At 45.7% G+C, this 25,409-nt stretch overlaps 1 protein-coding gene across 1 annotated transcript in view; it reads right to left on the bottom strand.

Moving 5' to 3' along the window:
* MYOZ2 (myozenin 2) overlaps nt 1-25,409 on the bottom strand; it is a 78,976-nt gene that overhangs the window by 8,242 nt on the left and 45,325 nt on the right. The window contains exon 3 of the mRNA XM_088452218.1: nt 24,865-25,034. Within this exon, the coding sequence (XP_088308344.1) occupies nt 24,865-25,034 (170 nt within the window). The remainder of the gene's footprint in view (nt 1-24,864; nt 25,035-25,409) is intronic.

Raw genomic sequence — 25,409 nt, 5'->3', positions numbered from 1 at the left:
GATTGAGACTGAAAGGTAAGCAGGACATATCCATGATTTCTCCTGTAGAATTAAGGGATAATGAATAGACAAAGCTGTCACCAGAGGGCATGAGACTATGATATGCACAGGGCTTGTCTATGTCAGGAGGGTGGAATGGCTGCAGCGGCCATTTTCCCTGTACTGCGCATGCGCAAACGACGGGAAAATGGCCGCGGTGGCCATTCTCCAGCCATTTTTACAGGCGTTGACACCGGAGCCGTCGTGGGACTCCGGAGAGGTAAGTTTTATGGGTGCAGGGTGTGCGGTACAGGCCCCCCTGTGAGCCCCGCACACCCTGCACCCATTATAAATACGCCTCTGTAAATAGCCAATCATGTGGTAGCAACTCAATGTATAAAAGCATGCAGACATGGTGAAGAGAGAGTTAAGTTGACCAAACACTGGAATGAGGAAGAAATGTGGCTTTGACTGTGGAATGATTGTGGTTGCCAGATAAGGTAGATAGAACATCTCATAAACTGCTGATCTCCTGGTATTTTCATGCACAACAGTCTATAGTTTTCACAGAATGGAAAAAGCACCCTGTGAGCAACTTGTTAATGAGAGAGGACACAGGACAATCTCCTGACTTCAAGTTAACAGTAGCTCAAATATAGTATATACATGTTCAGTGAATGGCACTCTCAACTCTAATAAACACTCAGAAACTCCAACTAGTTATACCTTTGTGTGTTTAATAGAACTGAGAGTGCCGTCTCTCCACTGTACATGTATATTTTCAGCTACGGCTGTGATAGAGGGGCACCAGGCAAAGCAGAATAATTTAAACAGTAGAGCACCAGCCACAGAAAGATTGGATATATATATAGCATATACCATAGAGTAGGGGTGTGCACCGGTCACTTTTCGTGTTTTGTGTTTTGTGTTTTGGTTTTGGATCTGGATCTTTCTTCGTGTTTTGGATCTGGATTGGTTTTGCCAAAACCACCCTTCCGTGTTTTGGGTTCTGGGTTTTGTGTTTTGGATCTGTATTTTTTTTAAAAAAAGCATAAAAACAGCTAAAATCACAGAATTTGTGGGTTTTTCTGCTCCTATGCTATTATTAACCTCAATAACCTTCATTTCCACTGATTTCCAGTCTATTCTGAACACCTCACACCTCACAATATTGTTTTTATGGCCAAAAGGTTGCACCGAGGTAGCTGGATGACTATGCTAAGTGACACGAGTGGGCGGCACAAACACGTGGCCCATCTAGGAGTGACACTGCAGTGGCAGACAGGATGGCAGTTTGAAAAACTAGGCCCCAAACAGTACATACTGCAAAGAAAAAAAAGAGGTGCAAGATGGAATTGTCCTTGGGCCCTCCCACCCACCCTTATGTTGTATAAATAGGACATGCACACTTAACAAACCAATCATTTCAGCGCCAGGGTCTGCCACGTGACTGTGGCTGAAATTATTGGTTCGTTTGGGCCCCCACAAAACAAGCTGGCAATTAATGTGTCCCTGCACAAACTGGTTCTACGGAGGCAAGATGTCGTCCTCATCCTCCTCATCCACCGATTCCTTGGATAAAACAGGAAAAAGGGATTTAGGTGACCCTGGACTGCTTACGGTCTGAGCCAAAGTTTCTGAACTTGACAGTAACTTTTTATGAACGTGCTGCAGGTGCCGTATAAGGGAGGATGTTCCTAGGTGGTTAACGTCCCTACCCCTACTTATTTCACCTTTACATATGGTACATATGGCAAGACAGTTGTTGTCCGGATTTGGATAGAAATATTGCCAGACCAAAGAGGTGGAATGTTTGGTCTTCTGCCCAGGTATGACCGTGATGGGCTTTTTCATCCCACGGACAACAACTGTCTCCCCCGGAGCCTGATTTAAACAAACCACATCACCATCAGAATCCTCCTCGCCAACTTCCTCCTCAGTGCCAGCTACACCAGTATCCTCATCCTGTTGTACTTCAACAGTGACATCTTCAATTTGCATATCAGCAAGTGGACTGTGGGTGCTCCTTTCAGCACTTGCAGGGGGCGTGCAAATGGTGGAAAGAGCCACCTCTTCCCGTCCAGTGCTGGGAAGGTCAGGCATCGCAACCGCCACCACACTTGGACTCTCCTTGGGGATTTGTGATATCTTCTTAGAACGCACAGTTCTTCGCTGTGCTTTTGCCAGCTTAACTCGTTTGATTTTTTTAGCGGGAGGAGGGCTTCCATCGTCATGTGAAGCTGAACCACTAGTCATGAACATAGGGATCGACCTTAGCCGTTCCTTGCCACTCCGTGTCGTAAATGGCTTATTGGCAAGTTTACGTTTCTCTTCAGATGATTTAAATATTTTTTTCAACGTCATTTTCCTGAACTTTGTCATTTGGGATTGTATGTGCCCTCTACTATGACATTGGGCATCGGCCTTGGCAGACGACGTTGATGGCATGTTATCGTCTATGTCATGACTAGTGGCAGCAGCTTCAGCACTAGGAGGAAGTGGTTCTTGATCTTTCCCTATTTTATTTTTATCGGAGAAAGTTTGGTCCTCCATTTATGTTATATTGATATATACGTGCGGCTAAGGCGCACACAAACACAGAAAATAATTTTTTATTTTTGTTGGAGACTAGTGCACTTTGTGGGTTACACCACCCTTTAAGAAATGAGCCAGCCGGCCCTTTACTTATGGGACACAGGCGCACGCTTGGCACTACTTTGTTGATGCACGTGCGGCCACAGTGCACACAAGTCACAAACACAGAAAATATTTTTTTATTTGGTTTGGACTGGAGTGTACTTTGGGGGTTACAGCACCCTTTAACGGTCAAGCCAGCCGGCCCTTTACTTATGACACAGGCGCACGCTTGGCACTACTTTGTTGATGCACGTGCGGCTACTGCGCACACAATTCACAAACACAGAAAATATTTTGTTATTTGGTTTGGACTGGAGTGTACTTTGGGGGTTACAGCACCCTTTAATGGTCAAGCCAGCCGGCCCTTTACTTATGACACAGGCGCACGCTTGGCACTACTTTGTTGATGCACGTGCGGCTACTGCGCACACAATTCACAAACACAGAAAAAAAATTTTTTATTTGGTTTGGAGTGTACTTTGGGGGTTACAGCACCCTTTAACGGTCAAGCCAGCCGGCCCTTTACTTATGACACAGGCGCACGCTTGGCACTACTTTGTTGATGCACGTGCGGCTACTGCGCACACAATTCACAAACACAGAAAAAATATTTTTTTTTTTAGCACTTGGGGGGAGCACCCCTGATGGACAGAGCACCCCCTGGACAACACTACAGCACCCCTTTAGGACTGGGACACTGCACAGGACTTTGGAGTGGACACAGCCCCTATGGACAACTGACTGCACAACACAGTCCAGCCAGCCCCTATGGACTTTGAAGTAGTGGACACAGCCCCTATTAACAACAGCAGCACAGCACAACACAGCCAGCCCCTATGGACTTTGAAGTAGTGGACACAGCCCCTATGGACAACAGCAGCACAGCGCAGCACAACACAGCACAACACTACTCTGCACTACACTACACTACACAGCCCAGCCAGCCCTAACTTCCACCCTCCCTCTTCACTGTCCACAGTCGAGTGAGAAAATGGCGCCGACGCGGGTACCTTATATAGGATCCAAAACCCGCGAGACTCGGAAGGCGGGATGATGACGTTTTGCCTCGATTTCAGAATCCGAGTCAGGCGGGAAAAGTCGAGTCGGACTCGGACCGGACTCGGATCGGGGGGGCTCGGGGGGGTTCGGATTTCAGAAATCCGAACCCGCTCACCCCTACCATAGATATATATTACATACAACACTTACTCACTTTGGGAACTTGGATAAGAACAGAGAATGCATCCAGTAGCCAAATAATGGATCTATGATATTGTCCAGTCTGCCCAGGGCCGGATTTACCGCTAGGCATCCTAGGCGGATGCCTAGGGCCCGGTGGGTCCCAAGGGGTCCGGCCACGGCCCCCCCGGAATCCGGCCCTAGTGAGAGCTTGTATTTTAACACCACCTCCTCCTTCCTTGTCCTGATAGGAGCAGGGCTCTGGACGTGCTGCTGCTGTGTCTCGGTGCCAGCAGCAGCAGCAGCAGCACAATGTCCAGAGCCCTGCTCCTACCAGGACAGGGAAGAAGGAGGTGGAGTTTCAGTACAGGGCCAGTGAACGCTGGCCTCTGAAGTGATCGGAGGATAAGGAAGCCTCCGATTGCTTCAGAGCCAGCGTTCCCAGTGATGCACTGCGCGGGTGACGTCATGATGTCACCCACGTCGAGGAGCCTGCGTGTCCGTGACTGCTGAATCAAGTTAGATCCAGTCAGTACGGCAGCGGGAGCGTCAGCCCGGACGACGGCCGCGTGGAGTCAGGTAAGTAGGGGGCAGGGGGTGGGGGACTACTACTACAGGGGCAAAGGGCACAACTAAAGGGGCACTACTACAGGGGCACTTCTACTACTACAGGGGCACAACTTTAAAGGGCACAACTACAGGGGCACTACTACTACTACAGGTGCACTACTTTAAAGGGCACAACTACAGGGGCACTACTACTACTACAGGGGCACTACTTTAAAGGTAACAACTACAGGGGCACTACTACTACTACAGGGGCACTACTTTAAAGGTCACAACTACAGGGGCACTACTACTACTACTACAGGGGCACTACTTTAAAGGTCACAACTACAGGGGCACTACTACTACTACTACTACAGGGGCACTACTACTACTACTACAGGGGCACTACTTTAAAGGGCACAACTACAGGGGCACTACTACTACTACAGGTGCACTACTTTAAAGGGCACAACTACAGGGGCACTACTACTACTACAGGGGCACTACTTTAAAGGTAACAACTACAGGGGCACTACTACTACTACTACAGGGGCACTACTTTAAAGGTCACAACTACAGGGGCACTACTACTACTACTACAGGGGCACTACTTTAAAGGTCACAACTACAGGGGCACTACTACTACTACAGGAGCACTACTTTTAAAGGGCACAACTACAGGGGGCAATACATATGGGCACAACTACAGGGGCCACTGCATATGGGCACAACTACAGGGGGCCCTGCATAATGGGCACTGCTACAGGGGGCATTGCATTGTAAGCTTGCAAGCAGGCCCTCCCTAGCTATATATCTGTCGGTTATTACCCAGTTTTGTTCTATTAATGTTTACAATTGTAAAGCGCAACGGAATATGCTGCGCTATATAAGAAACTGTTAATAAATAAGGGGCCCTGCTTAATGGGCACTGCTACAGGGGGCATTGCATAAGGGGCACTGCTACAGGGGCATTGCATAATGAGCAGTACTACAGGGGGCATTGCATAATGGGCAGTGCTACAGGGGAAATTGCATAAAGGGCACTGCTACAGGGGGCATTGCATAAGGGGCACTAGTACAGGGGCATTGCATGAGGGGGTGGTCTATGCTGAGGTGGGAGACGGGTCAATGAAAGAGCGGGTCTGTGCTGTGAGGGGAGGAGGGGGGTTCTGTGCTGAGAATCAGAAATTAAAATATAGTGCTATGGAATGTTTGAGGGAGGGGACCCCCAAAACTGGTATCTTGCCCTGGGCCCCATGAGATCTAAATCCGGCTCTGAGTCTGCCATGTGCAGGTGTATGCGGTCTCCTGGGCAGGTGGGGAAGTGGCTGGGTACGGATTTATGGGCATATTTACTAATTATCGAGGGCTGCAGCTGCTGTTGGAAATGGAGGGACCTCAGTATATATCTGAGATACCTGCAGCAGTCCCTCCTTCATACAGTACATCCAGGGAAACTTAATATTTGTGGTTAACCGGGTGTTTTCGGGGATTAAACCTCAAATATACAATGATAAATGGGCCCCAAGGTATCCAGTCAGCTAGTCGACATTCAGAAAGTTGACATTCAGAATGATCACTCCAGAATGTTGTCAGGTGCTGAATGTCGACCGTCAGAATGTCAACATGGACTTTAGGTGGACAACCAATATGTAGACATACACTTAGGGCAACATGGTTAATATGTCGGCATTCTGAAGGACAACATAGGATTTATTGTTGATTTTTAGGGTTAGATTTAGGTTTATAGTCAGGGTTAGGGGTTAGGTTTAGGGATAGGCTCAAATAAGGAAAGAATCATATGGAAACTTTTTGGTGTTGATATGTTAAATATCCACATTCTGAACATGTCAACATTTTAACCATGCAGTGCATGTCGACATATTGGTTGGCTGACATGGACCTAAAATCCATGTCAACATTCTAACTATTGACATTCTGAATGTTTACCTTCTAAATGTCGACAAGTCATACCACACCCTCTCACACACTTCCCCCACTGTATCTGAGTCAAATGAAAGGTGAATCTCTTGAGGGGGAGATGTATCAAACCTTTGAGAAGGATAAAGTGGAGAAGTTGCCTGTAGTACCCAATCAGCTTCTAATTGTCATTTTATTGACTATACTAGATAAATTATATCTAGAAGCTGATTGGCTGCTATGGGCAACTTCTCCACTTTATCTCTCTCGAAGGTTTGCTACATCTCCTCTTCATTGTTCTATAAATTTGATGACTGTGTAAAATACAAGTGTATTATGAACATATCCAGTGACTATGTTGAACACTATGTATTGTGTGTAAGCCATTGGATAAAGAACATACAGTTTCACCTGGGTGCAGATGTGATATCATACATTAAAGCTGTTATATAATGTGGCATGTAACATCTCCTGAGTGAAGCTGCACTGACATCATTATGAGGTGGCTCCAGGGATTATACTCAGACAGGATCACAACCACAGCTTGTCCAGATTCTCCTGCTTCTAACCACCTCTCCCTCTCTTCCCCATACTTGTCATGTTAGAAAACAAATTCCAGGTACCTGTTGATATTGAACAGAGATATTTGTCTGACATATAATGTTACACCTAGCAACTTGACATAATATACTTGTATTACACGCTATACAGATCTTGAGCCCTATGCCTACCCAATGTGACCAAGCCATAGACATTATCATTATAATACAATTCTATTACACTCTACACAACAACTACCCTACATGATCTGACCACTGAACATAATCAACAGCAATTATTTATAATGTGTTTTAATTTCACATCTTCACAAATTACAGTTTTTACAGAGCACAGGATAAGAACAGAGAATGCATCCAGTAGCCAAATAATGGATCTATGATATTGTACAGTCTGCCATGTGCAGGTGTATGCGGTCTCCTGGGCAGGTGGGGCAGTGGCTGGGTGCGAATTTATGGGCATATTTACTAATTATCGAGGGCTGCAGCTGCTGTTGAGAATCTAGGGACCTCAGTATATATCAGAGGTTCCTGCTGCAGTCCCTCTGTGGTATATGTAATATATGCGGTTTATCCCTGAAAATATCCCGCAAATATTACTTGATAAATAGGCCCCTTAGGGTGTAGTATCCTCTAGTGTGCACTTTTGTCTGCCTGCCTCCCCAACCCTTACCTGTCAGCGGCAGCAGTATGTGTCTCCCCAGCCCAGCACATGCTACTGTGTGCTGGGCTGGGGTGGGACCATGGCAGCTATTCAGGGCTGCCATCAGAAAAAGTGGGGCCCGGGACAGACCAAATAGGCAGGGCCCCCCCAGCCCCCATTATACAGAGCACACCTCACAGCAAACCCTCCCAGTAAGCTCCTCACAGCAAGTCGTTTGCCCGTCTACCCCCCCCCCCTGCTCCTCACACCCGCCCGCCCACTACTTCCCCCCTGCCAAACTTATGTTCACTGACAGGCTCAGCCGGGTGGTGTGCTCCTAACAGCGCCCATGCCCATTATATCCCCTCCCTACAGTATCGCTCCAACAGCCCGCTGCTGCCCTGTTTATGGCTGGCTGTGAGAGGCAGGCAGAGAGGATGCTCCCGGCCTGCTCTGTGGATGCTCCTATAATACAATTGAGCAGCCGGGAGCATCCTCTCTGCCTGCCTCTCACAGGGCAGTAGCGGCGGGCAGTTGGAGAGATACTGTAGGCAGGGGATATAGAAGCAGGCGCGGGCGGCCGCTGTGCAGTGGTAGGAGCGGACCCCCGGCCGAGCCTGTTAGTTACCGCAAGTTTGGCAGGGAGGGAAGTAGTGGGTGGGAGGTAGGAGGAGTGGGCGGGCCCCCCGAGTGTCCGGGCTCGGGACTCCAGGCCCGGCAGTCCCCCCCTGATGGCGGCCCTGCAGCTATTGCCACTGTTCAATATCAACATGTACCTGGAACAGGCTTGCCTACCCTCCCGATTTGGCCGGGAGCCTCCCGATTTTCGGGTGCCGCTTCCGGTTGCCCGGAAAGGCAGGCAAGCCTCCCGGAAGTCTCACACCCTCCCCTCCTCCCCCCTGAAAAAAACAGAAATACCCGCAGAGGGGGGCCCGGTGACGCGATTCGCGCAGAATCGCGTCATCGTGGCCCTGCCCCCTGCTTTACAATGCCGAAAATCACGGCATTGTGAAGAGGGGGCGGAGTCACGATGACGCGATCGTGCGGCCCCGCCCCCGGCTATTAGCCGACAATCAGCTCCCTCCCGGAAGGCTGGAGCTGATTGTCGGCAAGTATGACCTGGAATTTGTTTTCTAACATGACAAGTAAGGGGAAGAGAGGGAGAGGTGGTGAGAAGCAGGAGAATCTGGACAAGCTGTGGTTGTGATCCTGTCTGAGTATAATCCCTGGGGTCACCTCATAATGATGTCAGTGCAGCTTCTCTCAGGAGATGTTACATACCACATCATATAACAGCTTTAATGTATGATCACATCTGCACCCAGGTGAAACTGTATGTTCTTTATCCAATGGCTTACACACAATACATAGTGTTCAACATAATCACTGGATATGTTGACATTTAGAAGGTAAACATTCAGAATGTCATTAGTTAGAATGTTGACATGGATTTTAGGTCCATGTCAGCCAACCAATATGTCGACATGCACTGCATGGTTAAAATGTTGACATGTTCAGGATGTGGATATTTAACATATCAACTCCAAAAAGTTTCCATATGATTCTTTGCTTATTTGAGCCTATCCCTAAACCAACCCCTAACCCTGACCATAAACCTAAATCTAACCCTAAAAATCAACAAAACTTCCTATGTCGTCCTTCAGAATGCCGACATTTTAGCCATGTTGACCTAAGTGTATGTCTACATATTGGTTGTCCACCTAAAGTCCATGTTGACATTCTGACGGTCGACATTCAACACCTGACAACATTCTGGAGTGATCATTCTGAATGTCAACTCTGGAGTGATCATTCTGAATGTCAACTTTCTGAATGTCGACTAGCTGACTGGATACCTTGGGGCCCATTTATCATTGCATATTTGAGGTTTAATCCCCAAAAACACCCGGTTAACCACAAATATTAAGTTTCCCCGGATGTACTGTATGAAGGAGGGACTGCAGCAGGTAAATTTGCCCATAAATTCGTACCCAGCCACTGCCCCACCTGCCCAGGAGACCGCATACACCTGCACATGGCAGCAGACTGTACAATATCATAGACCCATTATTTGACTACTGGATGCAATCTCTGTTCTTATCTTGTGCTCTGTAAAAACTGTAATTTGTGAAAATGTGAAATTAAAACACATTATAATTGTTGGTTGATTATGTCCAGTGGTCAGATCATGTAAGGTAGTTATTGTGTAGAGTGTAATAGAATTGTATTATGATGATAATGTCTATGGCTTGGTCACATTGGGTAGGCATAGGGCTCAAGATCTGTATAGCGTGTAATACAAGTATATTATGTCAAGTTGCTAGGTGTAACATTATATGCAGGGTTGTCTACCTTTAATATTCTCTTCCCGGGAGAAGCCCGGGTAAGAGAAGCAGCAGGGGCCGACGGGGGGGGGCTTGACGATTCGCGTCATTAAGCCCCGCCCCCTCGCGGTAAAATTGCCGCGATTGGGCACAATTTACATAGGGGGCGGGGTCAAATGCTGTGATTCATGCAGAATCACAGCTTAAGCCCCGCCCCCTTCACGGAGACCCGCGATTCCCGCGGGTATTCTCCTAATTCTGCCCACTTCACTAGGAAGTGGGCAGAATGCTGGAGAAATGCCTACCCTTCCGGGGGTGCGGGGGGTTACCCGAAAAATCGGGAGCCTCCCGCGAAAACCGGGAGGGTAGGCATGTATGATTATATGTCAGACAAATATTTCTGTTCAATATCAACATGTACCTGGAATTTGTTTTCTAACATGACAAGTATGGGGAGGAGAGGGAGAGATGGTGAGAAGCAGGAGAATCTGGACAAGCTGTGGTTGTGATCCTGTCTGAGTATAATCACTGGGGCCACCTCATAATGATGTCAGTGCAGCTTCTCTCAGGAGATGTTACATGCCACATTATATAACAGCTTTAATGTATGATATCACATCTGCACCCAGGTGAAACTGTATGTTCTTTATCCAATGGCTTACACACAATACATAGTGTTTAACATAGTCACTGGATATGTTCATAATACACTTGTATTTTACACAGTCATCAAATTTATAGAACAATGAAGAGGAGATGTAGCAAACCTTCGAGAGAGATAAAGTGGAGAAGTTGCCCATAGCAGCCAATCAGCTTCTAGATATAATTTATCTAGCATAGTCAATAAAATGACAATTAGAAGCTGATTGGTTACTATAGGCAACTTCCCCACTTTATCCTTCTCAAAGGTTTGATACATCTCCCCCTCAAGAGATTCACCTTTCATTTGACTCAGATACAGTGGGGGAAGTGTGTGAGAGGGTGTGGTATGACTTGACGACAGGGGCGGATTGGCCGTAGACCTCTGCAGGAATTTTCCCGGTGGGCCGGTCTGTGTTGGGGCCGATTAAATGAATTAGCAACTTTTTTCCTTTTGTTTTTTTTTCCCATGACCCGGGCAGCACTAATTGGCAGCTAGCTGAAACTGAAATTGATTTGTTGATGGTGGCTGGCCCCTCCTACCCCGGGGACCAGCCACCTATTGCTGTGCTTCACGATCAATCTAGCCCACCTCCTCCTGATCCCGTGCTGTGGATGCCGCGCTTTTTGTCTATCACAGTTGGACCATCCCCCTGTACAGCAGCCTGGCGACCAGTCCTTTCTGGAGCGCCTGTCCATCCACCGCATGGCCATCGCAGCCCGCAGCAGAAGCACCCAGCAGTATACAGGATCCACTTGTCTGAAGCTATCCTTGCTCTGCGGCAAGCGCAGCCTGCAGTGTGGATCCTGAGCTCCCCTTGCAGCTGCAGCCGCCGTGTCTTGACCCCTTCCAGCTCTGCAGATTCAGCAGTACCCAGGCCAGATAGCGGCCCTCACCAGGTCCACAAGGTAATGTGCATGGCCAGCCAGGGCAGGAGAGGGGGGTTAGAGTGGAGGTCATGGCAGCCTGAGCTCAGTGCATCACCCTGGCACTACCAGCCTCCGCCAGCACACTCACACTGACCGGGGGCCACTCTGAAACTCACCAGGAATTTAAACACTCACACTGACCACAGGCCACTCTCACACTGTCCAGGCACTCACATACTGTCACACTGACCAGGGGCCACTCTCACACTGGCCAGGCACTCACATACTGTCACACTGACCAGGGGCCACTCTCACACTAACAAGGCACACACACACTGTGACACTGACCAGGGGCCACTCTCACTCTGTCCAGGCACTCACATGCTGTCACACTGACCAGGGGCCACTCTCACACTGTCCAGGCACTCACATGCTGTCACTCTGTCCAAGGTCCACTCTCACACTGTCCAGGCACTCACATACTGTCACACTGACCAGGGGCCACTCTCACACTGTCCAGGCACTCACATACTGTCACACTGACCAGGGGCCACTCTCACATTGTCCAGGCACTCACATACTGTCACACTGACCAGGCGCCACTCTCACTGACAAGGCACTCACATACTGTCACACTGACTAGGAGCCACTCTCACATTGTCCAGGCACTCACATACTGTCACACTGACCAGGGGACACTCTCACTGACAAGGCAATCACACACTGTCACACTGACTAGGAGCCACTCTCACACTGACCAGGCACTCAGATACTGTCACACTGACCAGGGGCCACTCTCTCACTATCCAGGCACTCACATACTGTCACACTGACTAGGGGCAACTCTCACACTGTCAAGGCACTCACATACTGTCACACTGACCAGGGGCCACTCTCACTGACAAGGCACTCACACACTGTCACACTGACTAGGAGCCACTCTCACACTGACCAAGCACTCACACACTGTCACACTGACCAGGGGCCACTCTCACACTGACCAAGCACTCACACACTGTCACACTGACCAGGGGCCACTATCACACTGACAAGGCACACACACTGACCAGGGGCCACTCACATACTGTCACACTGACCATGGTCCACTCACACCCTGTCAGACTGATCAGGAGGAGGTGGCGCTTGGTGGCACAGAGAAGAGATGGCATTGGGTGCACATAGGGCGTTGACACTGGGGGCACAGATGAGATGGTGTTGGGGAAAAAAGGAGATGGGCATGGGGGCGAAGAGCAGCTGGAGCTGGACAGTGGATTGTATTAGAGAGACCCAGGCAGATAGTATTGGAGAGTGACGGGGGATGGTGCTGGCGAGATACAGGGGGATGGTATTGGTGAGAACCTCTGTTGCATCTTGATGACATAGTCTTTATTCCTACGCTAATAGGCGACTTCCGGACCACGTGATCTCCTGCATGAATAGTGAATACCGACTCAAGACGCTGCCTGTCCAGGGAGGAGCAATTCTTTCAGAGGTTCCTTGTTGCAGAGAAATCATATAGGTAAGAAAATACTTATTCACATGCTCGCTGTGTTTTTTCACTGGAGAGAGGGATGGGGGGGGCATATCCATCAGATCCAGGAGCGGTGGGTATGCCCCCAGCATAATGAAAACAAGGGGAGTGACTTGCAGGCATAGCATTTCATATGCAGCCACACCCCTTTCCATAAGGCCACAGCCACTTTTTTGGGCGCGCGACTTCGACTCGCGCGCATGGGGCCACTTTCAAGATTTTTTCCAGGGCCACTTTAAATCCCCAATCCGCCCCTGCTTGACGACATTTAGAAGGTAAACTTTCAGAATGTCGATAGTCAGAATGTTGACATGGATGTTAGGTCCATGTCAGCCAACCAATATGTCAACACACACTACATGGTTAAAATGTTGACATACTGTATCAACATAACATATCAACACCAAAAAGTCTCCATATGATTTTTTGCTTATTTGAGCCTATCCTTAAACCTAACCCCTAACCCTGACCATAAACCTACATCTAACCCTAAAAATCAACGAAAAATCCTATGTCGTCCTTCAGAATGCCGACATTTTAACCATGTTGACCTAAGTGTATGTCTACATATTGGTTGTCCACCTAACATCCATGTTGATATTCTGACGGTCGACATTCAGCACCTGACAACATTCTGGAGTGATCATTCTGAATGTCAACTTTCTGAATGTCGACTAGCTGACTGGATACCTTGGGGCCCAGTTATCATTGTATATTTGAGGTTTAATCCCTGAAAACACCCGGTTAACCCCAAATATTAAGTTTCCCGGGATGTACTGTATGAAGGAGGGACTGCTGCAGGTATCTCAGACACCTGCTGTGATCCCTCCATTCCCGCTGGCAGCCGCATCCCCAATAGGTTTCTCTGGGGGATGCGTTAACTGTTGTAGCCTATGGGCTACACCACGCATATCAGCCGGCAGAGGGTTCCGGAGGCAATGGTGGCTGTGCATGCGCAGCAGCCCTGGCAGCTCTCCGGGCACATGGTAGGAACAGGCTCCCTTCAGGTGCCAGATGATACATCCGGGTGCTATGATCGTATATTGCAATTGCGATCATTAATAAATGGGGGTCCTTGTGAGAAAAGTGGCAAATAAAGCACACAACAAACACACGCACAATTATACTTACTAGAACCTGCAGCTGGCATTTACTGCTGGGTTCCAGTAATATTGGGGGTGAATATTTTAGATTTACTGGATGCTATTTATCAAGGATGGATAAGAGCTTCAGAGAATTCCTAGTGAACATAAATATATGAGGGCACATGCCAAATAGCAATTAGTTCTAAATAAAATAAGTAGAGCTCAGAATTTAATAATTCATCCAACCAAGCAAACAATACATGCTTCTTAGGTCTGTAGCTGACATTTGGTATTGAATGCGGTGGGACGTTGACACCCAGGACACATTTTGGTGGCAGAAATCTGCCTATGGTTACACACCTGCAGGGCATGTGTGGATGTTCTTACTGATCTCATGCTAGCTAAATAAATTTAATATAAAAAAATATTTTAACTACATAAAGAAAAGAAACACACTATTCATAAAATTTCTCAGAAGTGCAGGCGTAAAGGCATTAATGACAATGAAGTCACACTTCCATTACTCAAGCTCTATGAAAGAAAAGTAAAAAATAAATAAATGAAATTCTGAAGTTTACAAATTTAGTAAAGTCTTAAGAGAGATATTTCAATTGGCATGAGCTAGGCCAATCCAGTGCAGTCAGCTGATGAGATACGGTGTGAAATGACCTCTGCTATAGTACATTCTGAGTCATTCTGTCTGTATTTCGCAATGTACCCAGACACTTTATTATTGCACACAAAGTACTGTTAGGTTTCAAGCAAAACATTTTACTTTCTCAGTCTGCCACCACCTGTGGAGGCTGGAATGGAAGCAAAGTATTAACAAAAAGATGAATCATCTACTCACCAGTGATAAAGTGGTGTATCAGTGTGTATACTGGGACCTGTGCGTATGTTCCTGATTTCATATTCAACCCACACTGTAATGTAACTGTGTAGTGTGTATGGAAGCCAATTGCTTGGCCAAATATTTATTTCCTGTTATGGTCATTGATTGCAAATCAGTGATTGCATGGAGGGTAATTTTATAAAATACAGAACTACTATTCACTGAGAAAAGGACAAGGTACAGCAGCTATTTCTGGCATTAGCCATGTAAACCTGCCATATGTATCCGAACTGTCAGAAAATGGGAATGTTAATACAAGAGGCTCGCATGGGCCTTATCATGTCAAAGCAGATTTTCTTCATGTCTACCAGTATAGGCTACACACGAGCATTATTACATTTGGCTCTCCTTTGTTACATTATTTTAACAGGTGAATAGAGAATCAATGGATGCTTCCATAGGGAGGTCACATAGATCCCTAATGTGGGAATAGTGCACATGAGAATTTAAAGCAGATGGTGGGAAATAGAATATACTTTCCCTTGTCTCTGTTCCACCATGATCCACTTCTGTAAATCAGTTGACTATACAATAATTATGTCTCCTTATCATAGTCAACTATCTGTGAACATGCATCTCCCACATTAAAGAAGAGAGGATGAATGTATTATTGGTGACGTACTCCTGTTACATATGACTTCATGTGGTTAATCCCCCGTATGCTCTGTATATGCACACACTGATTATTATACATATACTTGCATTAAGTACACACATGGATTAGGGATACATGACAACAAGGCACTCTATACTACGTGTGTTATATCAGTGCTGCAGTCTTCCCCATGTTAGTGTTGGGTACAATTACATCAATTGTTGCTTCTGGCAGGAAAATCCCATAGTATTAGATAAGGAATCTGCTCAAATAAATGTTTTGGGTTGTTTTTTCACAATTTTAAATAATACTTAGCTATAATTTTTGCAATGTCCCTTTTTTATTTCAAGTGGAGGAGGGGGAGGAAAAATGAAAGTGCATGGTAGCATCGATCATATATCTGCAACCAGCTGATGTCAGAGCTGTCATTAGTATACAGTAGGCATATGTGATCGCTATTACAGAAATACCAATTCATATAGCTATATAGTGAAATGATTCCACCCCATGAAATGCATATGAGTCATTGTGATACAGTAGACTTCACAATAAATATCCCAAATATTTTGTTTGCCCACTATGTTTGTGGTTATATCAGATGGATGGATGGATGGGTGTCATTGCTTTCTTTTTTAGAAAAGTCAAGGAAATAAACAATACACATTGCACTATTCTAGTCTCCATTGTCTTCCCACTCACAGTTTAGCGCCTCTGATGTTTTATGTCTCTCTTCTTAGGGCATTGGGGAGAAGTGGGAGTGGGGGAGGACTCAAAGAAAACATATCCTTCAAGATAGGAAAGGGAAGAAGGTTCACATAGCAACCAATCAGCTTCTAACTGTCATCTTATAGACTGTGCTAGATAAATTAGCTAGGAGCTGATTGGTTGATATGGACAACTTCTCTACTTTATCTCTCTTGAAGGTTTGATACATCTCCCCTTGGGTCATTGAGTGCTACGGTTATTAACTATCACTGTCTTAGATGTCATTTATAGTTGTTATATTTCACTGTTGGATTTTTCTCCTTGTCCCGACTGTTTTAACCATTTTACAATGTGTGTTGTTTTGTAATTTTCTCTGTATGGTGCTACGGACACTTAGTGGTGCCATACAAATAATAATAATAATAATAATAATAATAATAATAATAATAATAATAATAATAATAATACTCCTTGTTTTCATTATTCTTGTAGTAGCATCTTTAACTAAATTAATCCAAACAAATGCCTCTTATTTTGTTCTTTCACATCTACTGTATAAAGATATGCCAAATGGGATGTAGTCAGAATACCGGCACTGGAATCATGACAGCGTCGGGATGCCAGCTCCAAAATCCCGCCCGCTGGCATCCCGAAGGTAAGTATCGAGGGTTAGGGGAGGGTTAAGTTTAGTGTTAGAGGTTAGGGTTAGGCACTAGGGGAAGGGTTAGGGTTAGACACTTGGGGGAGGTTAGGTTTAGGCACTAGGGGGGAGGTTAGGTTCAGGCACCGGGGAGGGAGGGTTCGGGAGATGGGTAAGAGTTAGGTGTAGGGAACTTACCTCTCAGTGTCGGGATTGTGACTGTCGGGATGCCGCTGTTGGTATTCTGACAGCCGGCATCCCGTCAGCCGGGATCCTATACCCAAACCATGCCACATATGTGTATAGTACTTTAATAGATATTTGGTGAAGATTGTGGGTCCACATTTCTTTGCTATGTCATGTTTTATCACATAGTACCATATATTTACATGTCATAGACCCATAAATACTTGCTCTTATAATATAGCTCTCAACATTTGAATGTTACTTTTCTGGACAATTTGAGAGGAACCAGGGTGTGCATCTTGTAGGAGTAGGTCATGCCCCTATGGAAGTATTCTTTGCACAGTGAAGCACTAGGCTGTCTCTACACCCACATTTAAACAATAATTATTTTGCTGCACTCACAATGATAGGTGCACGTCACCCTCTCACCACAGTAAATGGGATACACCTCTCAACAGTCCCAGCAGTTGGGACAGTATGCTAAATTTGGCACTGAGATACCGGTGTAATCATTTATGAAAATAATAACAAATAGGTTTCCCCACGGTTGCATGGTAAGCTACCACCGGAAGCGGATGACAAAGGCTAGCTCCAGTGATAGTTTTTCCCGGACTCTGGACTATTTGGGTGGTTCTTTTCCCTATGATAAATAGACCTGTAAATCTGCTGTATTATAGAGGGTTTTTTTCCATTTAAATCAAACATAATAGTGAATTCATATTTTGGTATAACATTTTTTTTTTTTAAGTTTCTTATGCTTATGTTCTGGTTAGATGTACAATGTATCTGATTATGCCTGATGCAGAGCTGAACACACTTTGTGCTTCATCCAGCTCAGCATGTGTGCCTAATTGTATTTATTTAGTGAACGCACTTTACGTATGTGTTTTGAGCCCCTATATTTTTTTTGCCTAAAATCACGTTGGGAAGAATCCACCTAAGACTGATATGAGGCATCAGGGTGATGTCTACTTCATGGCAGTGAAAAGTACAAAGAATTACAGTGTACAGGTGTGAATGCTTCCTGTATTGCTGTATTTAGCGTGAGGATAGTGAAATATTATGGCACAAATGTGGTGTACTGTACTGTAGGTAACATGTGACTTGTGGAACAGTAAGAACGGTGATGTCAACTCATGTGCTCCTATGATAAGACAATGACTAATAATACATCCTACAACAGCAGGAAGTCCGTGAATACATATGTTCTGCAGAGCTGTCAGAGCTGTTCTGTCACTTAGCAGTATTATACAATGCACTGGAAATGTTCCAAGAGATCAGAGTGTGTGAAATACTACTACACAACATAACACCTGGGCTGGATTCAACAGATCTGATCAGGAGCTCACAGAAACACAGTGATGTAATCTGCAAAGCAGATATTTATGATACTGAGACCATTATTATAATTGTAATTAATGACTCCCACTTTAATCAGGGATGACCCTTGATATCTCTTACATGAAGTTTTGAAGGAAATCTCCATGAAACGTTGTAATTCAAGCAATTATGAAAGCATGTGTGAGATAGGAGGATTGATATAACTGCTTGCAATACAGAAAAAAACATAGGGGAACACCTTAGGAGTAACCATTTGAGTTATCTTTTAGGGTATGCAGTCGGGAAGCCGGCGGACCTAATCCCGACAGCCGGCTTCCCGACAGTCATATCCCGGCAAGGGTCTAAAGACATGCGTCGATATGCCAACGCCTGTCATTAGACATATACGCCTGGAGCCCGACGCCCTGCATCCCGATAGAGGGACACCGGGCGCCGAGCGCGGATAGCCGCGCGGGGGAGGGGTAGGTTTAGGGTTCCCGGGGGGGACTTAGGGTTAGGCACTACCCCGGGAGGTTAGGTTTAGACTAGGGGAAAGGGGGGTTAGGGTTAGGCACCCCTGGGGGGGGACTTAGGGTTAGGCACCCCCCCAGGGGACAGGTTTAGGCAGCAGGGTAGGGGGGATTAGGGTTAGGCACTGGGGGGGAGGTTAGGGTTAGGCACCCCCCCGGGGGATCTAGGTTTAGGCAGCAGGGAAGGGGGGGTTAGGTTAGGCACTTAGAGGGGGGATTAGGGTTAGGCACTGGGTGGGTAGGTTAGGGTTAGGCACCCCTAAGGGAGGGTTAGGGTTAGGAGGTAGAAGTATACTTATATATACTTACCTGGGGACGATCGGGATTTCCTCCTTTGCCGGGATGCCTCTGTCGGGATTTCAACCGCCGGGCATGGGTCCGGCGGTAAATCATACCGGTTCCCCTTTTAGGAATTCCCATCAAATGGAACCATTGCTCCAGTCCATAAGAGCACTAATCACATTTGGACTGAAGTAATAAGTTCTGGGTGTCAGCTCTAATATACACCTGTTAAACATTGTTGATTGGATTTATAACCATTAACCAACTGGAGGAGTAAATAGGGAAGAGCAACTTCATTGTGAGATGGTCTTTCTTGTTTTGTACAGTGCTACTACACCTGTGCCCTCTAAAGTAGTAGATTGGATATTAAACTTACATGTGCAAAGGGCCATTTTACACTTAACCCCCCAGAGAGGAGAAAAAAAGGACATAATTAACTGGAGAAACCCAGTGTTACATTGAAGTGCCTTTTAGAAACTAGATACAACCAGGTCCAGATTAAGGGCCACGTGGGCCTGGGGCTCAAAATGTTCAAGGGCCTATACTGAGAAGGAAGGCAGCTGTAGCCAGTGCTGTGTGGGTGTGACCAGAGCCAAGTGCGTGTGTAGCCCGGGTGTGGCCACACCCCCTTAGGAGAAAACACACAAACATTTTTTGAAGCGCAAGCCCGGGCCCGGGTAATTAGTACCCACTCCCCCCCCCCCCTCTCGGGACCCCTGGCCCCACCATTTCCCTAAATACATAATTTTGTGAGGAAACTAGAAAATCAATTTTAATATGTATTTATAATTCATGGCTGACTGTGTGAGCAGCTAGGCAGCTGGTCATCATCATGCTGATAATGGGCCTATTTTTACGTGAAGGCCTGGAACTGTAGCTCCATCCGTCCCATTGTTAATCTGACCCTGGTTACAACACTCCAGTTTAAAATGTGGGTTACGTGTGTAATTCTCTTTTCAGTATTTCTGTTACAGATGCTGTATATCCCTGAGCAGTCCTGCCATGCAGCGTCCTTGGCAGATAGTCTATATATCACAGATGAAAAGTGCTATTTTTTGATGTTACAGTAAGTAAATAGAAGAAAGAGATGCAATTGTTTTTTTCTCTAATGCAGTAATACTTCAAATAAAGAAATATCTCCTATTCCTGCAGTCTATTGCTTCAATTACATTAAAGACTAAAATGTGGTCATTGTGAATAGATTGTACATTTATATTTTAGAATCTAGATCAGTGGTCGCCAACCTTAACTGGGATGTGAGCTACTCGAGAAAAATGAAACCTCTTGAAGAGCTACAGTACTAACATTTTTTGAAAAAAAAAAAATCTGGCTAATAACTGAAAAATTAAATTAAAGATCATTTAATGAAAATGAAAAAAATGTTTCATAGAAAACAACAATGCATTTAATTAATACAGTGATATTGTTGCACATTTCACTTTTAAATTACCGGCTCCAAGGAGAGGTAAATACAGTAGAGGAGCAAAAGATATAGTCAGGGCTGCTGTGTGATTTTTTGGCAGGGCTGAGCAGAAGTCACTCGCAGTCAACTTCTTTGATGTCCAGATGGTGTCCATCACGTATTGTGTCGCCCTATGGTTCCCCGTCGCTCTACCAACGGCTTTGTCAGAGGTCACTTCCTCCTAGTTGACTCAGCATTACTGCAGCTAGGAGAGCTACCCAAATTACGACCGCAAGCTACAGGTTGGAGACCACTGATCTAGATCATGTACTTACTGTATATGATTCTACTGCACCCAGAGAAACTGCTACATTAGTGTCAGTTATGCAATAAAGATACTGTTGCATTTCAAGTTCTAATATTAGAATGAATACGAAGTGTTAACAAAAAAGCTCATACAGAATACTGTAGTTTCTAAGTTTTAAATGAATAGAGCAGTTACATTATAATGTCCATTTCAGACAGTTTTGAAAAAATATAAGTAGTGTTATTTCTATAGTATCACTGTATTATACAGAGAATATTTATTCATTCATTCATTGCCCTATTGGTGCCTTCAGTCTAAAATATTTCCACTAGGTTCCATTTTATTCAGCAGCCAATCAACACACCAGTGTGCCCTTAGAGTGTGGAATGAAATGAGTGCAGCTATAAGTAACCCACACATACATGGAAAGAACATACAAACCCCAACAAGATAGTGCCCTGGTTAGTATCGAACCCATCACCACAGCACTTTAAGGCATTAATAATTGTACTAAAGCTGCTATCCAGCTTTAATACAGACTTAGTACAGGCTTAGTAAAATCCTAAATACAATATGAAGCTAATAAACGTATTATTTCATAAAATATTATTATAAATTTGTGACTTTCCCTTTCTACCTGTTTATTTCTATTATACAGTGGGTATTATTTAAGGGTTGGGTACAGGATCCCGGCAGTCAGCATACAGACAGCGGCATCCTGATGCCTAAAGGTAAGTAGCCTAACCCTCCTCGTAACCCACCTTTTCCGCAGTGCCTCCACCACAGCCTGACCCTAACCTCCCCCCCTGCAGCCTAACCCTAACCGTCCACCCTTGCCGCCTAACCCTCCCCCAGGGGCGGCTCTAGACTGTTGTATTAGGGTGGGGGTGAGTTAATGATTAATTCCGCCTCCCCTCGCTGCAACCCCCCTCCCCCATGCGACCCCCCCTCGCGGCAACCCCCCCTCCCCCCTTTACTTTCACTTACCTCTGCTGCTCCGGTGATGTTCTCTCTCCGGGCATCGGTCAGCTGCTCTCCCATCCTGCACGGTGAACCGGTCAGCTGACCAGGGTCACAGTGCAGGAGCCGGGAGACCAACTGACTGGAGGGAGGACATCACCGGGGCCCCGATCTTCTGTCCCTGGACAGAGGTAAGTAGTTTTTTTTTTTTTTTTTTACCAGTGATCAGCGTGTGGTCTATTTAGACCACACAGCTGATCACAGGGTGTGAGGAGCCGGCTATGATCGCTTCCTCCCCGGCTCCCGGGTCAGGTGACAGCCTGTCACTGACACATCCCCCTAACTGGGAGATGCTGGGAGCTCTGATCACAGCACAGCCCAGCCATTATCATCTCTCTCCTCTGAACTTAATGATGCAGAGCAGAGAGATGATAATGGTCGGACAAACTGTTCTAGGGGGGCGATCGCTCCAATTGCCCCCCCGTCCCCGCCACTGCCCTCCCCCTAGTGCCTAACCCATAACCCTAACACTCTTCTAACCCTAATACTTATAGTCGGGTTTCTGGCACTGTGATTCTGACTGCTGTCGGGATTCTGGTGCCTTGAGTGGCCTAAATATCGTGCAGCAATTATGCCATGTGAGTCCTTAGAGCCAACAGGAGCCTGTCTTGAAAGCTGGAATACTTTGTACAGTCTGATCATGTAAGTTAAAGGGGTCTATTTACTAAGCAGTGTTAGGAGACAGAGTGAAAAGTGAAAAGAAAGTGATAAGGTGCCAGCCAATCAGCTCCCAACTGCCATCTCACAGGCTGTGTTTGAAAAATGATAATTGGGAGCTGATTGGCTGGCACCTTATCACTTTCTTATCACTTTTCACTCTGTCTCCTAACACTGTTTAGTAAATAGACCCCAAAGTTTCTCAGGAGCACAGTGAGCAAGTACATGCCAGTACCAGGGATGTAGCCACTTATTAGTACTCATGAATGATAATAACTGGCCACAAGGTGGCTAACTTCTTGCAGACATTTATGACTGTTGAAATGCAAATTTTGACAAAACTATACAGCATTAGCTGGAGAATGCAATCACAGACTGTGCATGTGCCGCACCATGCATGCAAACATTGATGGAGGATATGAGAGCGGACGATTCGTCCCCGCATGTGGCTACTTCTCCACATCCATGAAATGGGTGTTTCTGGGCGGCAACTGGGTGGCTACTGATGGAACAGCTCCATCTTGTGGGAAGCTCATAGGAGTGCCGTGGGCGTTTAGGTGGACATCTCTGCTTGCTTGAGTCGTGCAGTCAAAGAGATAGGATGTCTGTTTCAGACAGATATTTTGCACCCAGCATGGGGCGGGTGTAAGTGCTGATACTAATCATGGCTGCTGCGATCAGTAAAACAGTGGGCAGTGTGACCATACCTATTAAAACGGACAGATTCTCGCATAAATGGATGGATAGTCGCATTAGCATATGGTAATAAATCTGGCTACCGTGGATGTTGACTCTTTTTAACACTTTGCATTTGACTCAGAAGAAGGCCCAGTGTTTGGGATCTATGCAGTGCTTGTAAACCACAGCAGAAGGGCAGCAGGATTGCAGTGGCTTTGCAATGGGAGTGCAGCAGGATAAGGGTTTACAAACCTGTGGGGATTGACGGCAAGTTTCTAAGAAGGTCAAAACAACCATTAGTAAATGCTGTATTTTGCATTTAGATCCCACTGTCAAACCTCAGCGATATCCATGGTTTGCAAACCCGCTACTTAGCAAATTTACCCCTTAATTTCTCCTAGATTCATGCTAGGTGAGACTAAGGGCCTGATTCAGACCCGCTCGCGAGCGCATAGCGCTCGCAAGCGGGACGATCGCCGGGCAGTGCGCACGCCCTGGAGCGAGTGAGAAATCACTCGCTCCGGGGCTCGCTACCAGACGGGGCGGCTGTCAATGTTGATTGACAGCTCACCACGTTTTGTAGGCGGGTCAGGGGGGGTGGCTGCACAAACATGGTTATAGCCATTTTAATCACAGATTTACATGTTGAGTCCTGGGCTAGAAGTGGTCTTCTCTTAGTGGGCGATATCTTCTCTGATGATGGGCTGGTTACCATTTCATATCTTCAACAATATTTATAATGTCCCCAGGAGGGATTTCTGTAAGTATTTGCAACTTAGACATTGGCTTCAGTGTAATTTACCTGCCCCATTGTGGAAACCAGCTTTCCCGGCATATATTCTGACCCAACTCCAGTCTTCCAATCATAAAGGTTGAATTTCATGATGCTATCATATTCTAGTTCTAGATACCAAGAAGGGGAAACTGACTTTTCAGGTGAAATGGGAGAGGGATACAACTCAGTCCTTGTCTGAAGAGGACTCTGGGTGTTTTTTTATTTTGTTCCTGTTTTCAGGTGTCACACTGTATCAATCACTCAGAAATGTTTTTCACATTGATACACATAGCCTATTTCACCTTTGACAGACAACATAAAATCTGTCCCTCCAAATATTGTTGGAGAAATTGCAGTTGTGTTGGCGATATCCTCCATATTTTCTTGGCCTTCCCTGCCCGCTTCTGCAGCCTCTGTGAGTGACGGTGTTTGCTATGATCCATAAAGTGATGGGGGTCTTGATTTCTTTGGACCCACTAACACTCACTTTTATCTGGGAGACTTGGGAATAGATATCTTCTGGGACATATGTTAATTGACACTAAGGTTTCTATCGGGCAGCTATGGAAGTGGAGTTGAAGTGCTTCGATGCCCAACATATTGACTATAGAGAATAAGATTAAAAAGGAATATGATTTTGAAACCGCAGACTGTAAATATTTGGCCACTGACTCATCCCCTCATATAAAATGGTTTAAATAGAGCGAATAAATGGAGAAGCAAGGTCTAAAACGTATCGACCATAGCATTTTAATGTCACCGGTTCATTGATGTGAGCTTTGATATTTTGTTGACCAACTATGTTCTTGTTGTGTAATATGATATAGACCCTCGGCCCCTTATGTGTACCACCCCCCACCCTTTTTGTTTCTCCTTTTTCTTTTTTCTGTACCCCCCTATTAAATATGCTTCTCTTACATTTCAATAAAAATTATTGTGGAAAAAAAAAGGAAAATACCTACATTGGTCTGTGGTGTCATTGTATATGGGAAGTTTTCAAATGTGTACTTGTCAGATCTCCGCTGACGCATCTTAAAGAGCCTTGCCCCTCGGTTGTTGAGAAGAGACAATTCCTCCAGCATTATTTCTCTAGGAACACTTATCTTTTTTCCAATGTCAAAGCCATCTGACTCTGCAATATGACAGAAAATCACAATTATTCCCTCCAGGCTTATTAACAGCTTCATAATAATTAGGCTGAAAATGAGGATTCTTACCATGGGACTAAAGAACATATTACAGGAAACAAAATAGGTGTCAGAAAATTCACTTTACTACTACATAGCTTATAAAGTTTCATAGTGTATTTTATTGGCCTTATTCAGAGACGGACGGTAATGCACACTCTCACGGATCGCAGTTGCTAAAGTATGCTAATGCAACAGGCGGCAGATTTTGTATTGAAACGCGTATATAAATGCAGCATTGTACGCAGATCCTTAAAACATCAACAGCTGAAGTAAGCCTGTGGTCACCAGTAGCTGCGGTAACTGAGATGCTAGAGGCT

Source organism: Taudactylus pleione, unplaced genomic scaffold (assembly GCF_031769625.1).
Source record: "Taudactylus pleione unplaced genomic scaffold, aTauple2 ptg000036l, whole genome shotgun sequence".
Classification (NCBI taxonomy): Eukaryota; Metazoa; Chordata; class Amphibia; order Anura; family Myobatrachidae; genus Taudactylus; species Taudactylus pleione.
The sequence above is the reverse complement of the archived record's forward strand: the minus strand, read 5'-3'. Positions and strand labels throughout refer to the sequence as shown.